The following is a 5,678-nucleotide window of genomic DNA, read 5'->3' as shown; positions in this document are numbered from 1 at the left end:
TTTATAATTATTTATATGACTACTTATACTTAATTGTCATAATATATAATTTTAGTATTTCTTTAATTATTTTAAACTATTATAATGTATTGAGTTCTGCTCCTGGACAAGGGCTTTTACAGGCATCATCCACCGACTACAATGTTTAAAATAAAATAAAAATATTCAGCAAACACAAGAAAAAATATACATTGTTGTGCTCACATGACCCAAGTTAGTTTAGTCAGATATTTGAAAAAAATATATTTTGTGTATATTTTATTCAAATTTTGTGCTTTATACATAGGACCTGTTTTGTCCCTATTCTCAAGAATCACTGATTTATTTCACTCATTTTGTTCATTTATTGATTTATTTTACTCATTTTCTATTTATTTAACCCATTTATTTATTTATTTAATTTTAGCTGAAATGGATCTCCACAGTTATGGAGATGATAGATTTTGGACGGGCGATGTGCTCCTATTGCATAAGCAATACTGAAGAATAACTGCTGTCATTAACAATACAGGGAAGAAGCTTTTTTGTCATCTAGCTTTGCTAGCAAAGTCGTTAGCTAGCAGCTAGCTAACAGCACAACAACAACAGCCTAATGTCTGAATGATAAAAATACTGAATCGATAGATAAGAACAGTTTTTCCTCACCTGGCTGTCTCCTACCCTCAGTTTTCCTCAGCGAAAAGCAGACGCAGAGGCCTGACAGTGTCTGTTGTATTTCATTACCTCTCTGCTTAAACCGCGACTCCTTACTGAAGCAGAAACGATACAATGTTCAACGTGGATTTCCGTCATCTGACAAGTAGCAAGTCTACTCCACTTTATTCACCAAAATAAAACGTTTTTTTATTTTTTTATTTTTTATTTATTTTTTTTTTTTTAATTCACCAAAACCTGTTCTGTAATCTGGAACGTTCGCTACGCTATCTCATTGTGCGAGAGGCAATTTTGTGTGCGTCACGGGAAAAAGGACAAAGGTAACAAGCTGACCGGAGGGCTTATTATGTTGTACAAAAAAACCCCAAACAAAAAACAAATAATTTTAGTACATGTTATGTGTCAGAAGAGGGCTTAGGAAATAATAATATCCAAAGAAAAAAAAAAATTGACCAAAAGGGCACTTGGGGGCAAGGAGCAAAAGGGGCAGGTGCATAAGCCCCCCTTCCCTTCTGCACGTGCCTGTTTGCACTGTCAGTAGAGTAGAAAATGTCCATTACTTTGTCCTAGAGAGAAGTTAAGACAAATTTGTTTGCTCTTTAGAGTTAATAAATTTATATTTTGTCTAAAATTTCCGGTTCAGATTTCTTGGGTACATCTAGGAAATCTATTGACCAGAAAAGAAAATGCATGAATATCCTATCTTACAGGATTACTAAATTTTAGATCCCTCTTGAACTAATTGACAACCTGTAGTCAATTTTCATAAAGCAAATAGATGGTAGCAAACTGTGATCAACATAAAACACTAAGAAGAAAATAATGGTTCACTATCAGTCATGAAGCAAGTTTTTTTAAAGAATGATTGAAATTAAAAAGTCATTGGCCACACCTGTAAGCACATAGTCATGGAGACAAGCAACGATTCCTACACACAAGAAACGTGTTTTTGCCGCTTGTCTCCATGACCTTGTGCTTTCGGACAGTATCCATTGCTTATAACATGGGAAAAATTTCTTGTTATAAGTAAAATGATATGCCAATGGAACAAGCACTTTTTCGTCAATATTAATGAATTATTATTATTAGGAAGAAAAAAACAAGCCTCTGTATCTTGCTAAAAAGTTACTTTTAAGTTAGTTTTGTTTTACTTCAAGTGTGCTAAGATATTTGCACTAGAAACTAGACCAAAATACTAGGTAAAATTTTATATTTTTGCAGGGAGCTTTTTCTCTACAACAACAGACTGGTAGCTTTCACATCACTCAGACGGTACACCAATCCACCATTTGATAGGTAAAAACTAAGTTCTGTTATGCAAATATTTTTTTCTCCATTGACTCACTGTGTAGAGCAACAGGGTTTTGCTCAACAATAAAAAAGCTAATTGTAGGCACACCCCCACATACGTGGCACTAACAGATGACATGCCCACACATTCAACATGAAGTTTCATGAATAACCGCGCAGGGAGACATCATCAGACTGCCACTCTTCACCAAGGCTGCTGATGGCTTAGAAGCATGCATGGCGTCACTCCCAGGCAGTAGATTGATGTGGTCTTCACTGACTGGTTGAACATACCTTCATATGCAGTATGTGGGTTTGGTCTTCACTGACTGGTTGAACATAAAAGCCTGAATGCTGACACACACAAACACACATTCACTCAGAGAACACAGAAGCTGTTTCCCTCTTCCTCTGCTCCATTTCCCCCCAGCTGAAGCGACTTCTATAAGGTTGGTGGTGGAGTTTTTACAGTTAGTAATCAATATTTAACTATTTTTCTTCTGTTCTGTTGTATTTAATAGTTTCTCTTTTTATGTTTTGTTCCTATAAAATAGACCTGGACTTTTCAATATCTTGCTTGGGAACGTCTGTAGCTGACAAGTTGTTTGGAAAGCAAATATGTCTCTGCCATTGTCCTTCCTGATATGTCTGTCAGTCTTCCACCTGTGTTTGGGAACTGGGCCTGTGGAGGAACTCATTAAAGTCGGTAAGTAAAGATATCGATGCAATGTGTCCGGAACAGACATGTTTAATTATGTAACACAATATAGTGGTTAAAATGTAAACATATCCAAACTAAGTTCAAAGTTTGATGAATTTCAACTGTTCAGCCATGAACACAAAATCATAGCCAACTATGAGGGGCCGTTTAGGACAAAATCTATGGTTTGTCTCTCACACACTACAAAAAACTCATGCACACTCAAAAAATACTCATATTGCGTATAGACACTTCTAAAATGTCACACACGCATCCAAATTTTATCTTTGTCGCACACATACACTGTACTAACTTGTCGCACACACACACATACACACACTGTACTAACATCTCGCACACGCACACACATTTTATCTTTGTCACACACACACACATTTTATCTTTGTCGCACACACACTGTACTAACATGTCGCACACGCACACACATTTTATCTTTTTTGCATACATACACTGTACTAACTTGTCGCACACACACATACACACACTGTACTAATATCTCACACACGCACACACATTTTATCTTTGTCACACACACACACACTTTATCTTTGTCGCACACATACACTGTACTAACATGTCGCACACGCACACACATTTTATCTTTGTCGCACGCATACAATGTACTAACATGTCGCACACGCACACACATTTTATCTTTGTCGCACACATACACTGTACTAACTTGTCGCACACACACACATACACACACTGTACTAATATCTCACACACGCACACACATTTTATCTTTGTCTCACACACACACATTTTATCTTTGTCGCACACATACACTGTACTAACTTGTCGCACACACACACATACACATATTGTACTAATATCTCACACACGCACACACATTTTATCTTTGTCACACACACACACACACACACACACACACACACACACACACACATTTTATCTTTGTCGCACACATACACTGTACTAACTTGTCGCACACACACACACATTTTATCTTTCTCGCACACCCACACTCAAAATACTAAAATTGTGCACACACGCATACAATAGTTCTCTCACGCATACACAAAATACTACAATTGCGCACATACACTACTAAAATATCACACATGCAAACAATTTTTTTTGTCTTAGTCACAAGACTAAGATTGCACATATAAACTAATAAAATATACTCATTATTTTGTATGTGAGACTCAGTTTTGTATATGTGAGAGCGACTAAATTTTTTCTATGTGTGAGAGGTGTCATGGAAGAGGAGGGGCATAATTTGGAGATCAGATCGCGCATGCGTATACCACAGTGAAGTTAGCTTCAAATTAGATATTGGAGCTCCATAGTGTAAGCGGCGTTTAGCTCAAGGTTAATCCGATTTATGAACGCTAATTTCGGCCAGCCGTTCTCCATCGCTGCCTCCTCAAGGGCTCGTCGGTTCACTTAGGGCTTGTTGAAGAAGAAGATTTTAGGTTAAAATATATTTTAGGAAAATCTCTGGCATCAGTCTCCATCAGTCTGTGAAACACCTTAGTGATCACAGAGAATCTAAGTAAATGGTAAGATAGGTAACAAAATTGTCAATAAATTTGAAAACAATAATCTGATTCTACAAATTAGAATGGACATGTTCTAAAACTGTGTGGCTTGCAGACTTCATGGTCAAATCCGCTGTGGAATAAATCCACAAACACACAACTTATGACTCCTCACTGCAATATCATTGAGTACAAGTCAGATGTTTTGCTTCAGCTACAAGTCAGATGAATTCATGATTGTCAGAGTGCTGTTTATTTTGGCAGAGGAAACGTTAGTTTTGGATAAAAAAAGAAGATACTGCTGCTATTTAACAGGTCTTTAAATTGGATGTAAAAAGGATAATTTATTGTAATCTAATACCTTATTGTGTCGTAATTCCTTTAAGGTTTTACTTTAATGAAATCATAAATGTGGTGACGTTGATTTCTGCAGTTAATGAAATTCAAATCCAAAATAAAGCTTGAAGAAAAGCCTTTTTTATCTCTTTGTTCCAAAATTCTGATCAGCAAAGAGGCTGAATAAAGTACAAAGTTGGGTGTGATCAACACCCAGTTCTTCACATTGACATTAGACACGAGAATTCGTTTTGGACTGGATGGGGATGGAACATGAAACAGCTGCTAGCTGGCAGTACAAACAAGTCCTTCCATCTTTGACTAGACTCAATGGACACACAAATTATGTGACTTTGAAATAATCATGTCAACACCAGTTACATGCATGACAGAGTTCACAACATGAATAAAGTGGTTAAGTAACTGGAAAAATACTCACAGGATCCAATCAAAACACTTCACTAGAAAGTTTACAATTCTCCTGTAGCTCTGATTGTTTGTTGATGGTTGTTGTCCTGCTGTAAGGTGACCGTTTAAGTTTCCTATTTCATTGTGTAAAAGAGGTTCTGTGATGCGAGATAAAGCCACTGCACTGCTGGTCAAAATGGGCAGAATGGTGAAACTCTTTCTTGGCCTTTCTTTAGCCCTACAAACTGATTCAAGCTCGACAGTTTTTGTCTCTATTCTGTGATCTTTGTTTACATTTTTACTGATATGCTGTATGTTACAGTATAAATACCTTTGTCTTACAGAAGAAGCACCTATTTTAGGGGGTTGGTCTGACAGACAGCCGGAGTCAAAAGATGTTCAGAGGGCGGCTCAATATGCTGTGGAGATGTACAACAAAATTCCAAGGAAAAAGAAGTTGTTCAAGCTGGTCTCAGTTACCAGTGCTAAATCCCAGGTTGGACTGATCTTCCTTAAAACAAATTAATGTACCCTATCAAAACATACTTCTAATCACTGTTTTCTTTGGTTCTTTCTGCAGGTAACCAATATGATAAACTTTGAAATCGATGCAATCCTTGGAAAAACCAAATGTCTTAAGACGCAAAACCTTGACATTAAAAGCTGCGAATTGGACAAAGAGGTAATTTTTTTCACCCTCTGTTCTTTATATAACCATTAAGAAAAAGTTTCAATTTTCATTCAACACTTATTGTCGTCTT

At 36.7% G+C, this 5,678-nt stretch overlaps 1 protein-coding gene and 1 long non-coding RNA gene across 2 annotated transcripts in view; one reads left to right on the top strand and one right to left on the bottom strand.

Annotated features, from left to right (window-relative positions):
- Positions 1-5,678, top strand: part of LOC103144587 (cystatin) — a 27,024-nt gene that overhangs the window by 10,975 nt on the left and 10,371 nt on the right. The window contains exon 2 of the mRNA XM_016676176.1: positions 2,499-2,650. Within this exon, the coding sequence (XP_016531662.1) occupies positions 2,563-2,650 (88 nt within the window). The 5' untranslated portion in view covers positions 2,499-2,562. The remainder of the gene's footprint in view (positions 1-2,498; positions 2,651-5,678) is intronic.
- LOC107837274 (uncharacterized) overlaps positions 1-5,678 on the bottom strand; it is a 15,141-nt gene that overhangs the window by 7,649 nt on the left and 1,814 nt on the right. The window lies entirely within an intron of this gene.

This window comes from Poecilia formosa, unplaced genomic scaffold (genome assembly GCF_000485575.1).
Source record: "Poecilia formosa unplaced genomic scaffold, Poecilia_formosa-5.1.2 Scaffold129, whole genome shotgun sequence".
Taxonomy (NCBI): Eukaryota; Metazoa; Chordata; class Actinopteri; order Cyprinodontiformes; family Poeciliidae; genus Poecilia; species Poecilia formosa.
This window is presented reverse-complemented; position numbering and strand designations above follow the sequence as displayed.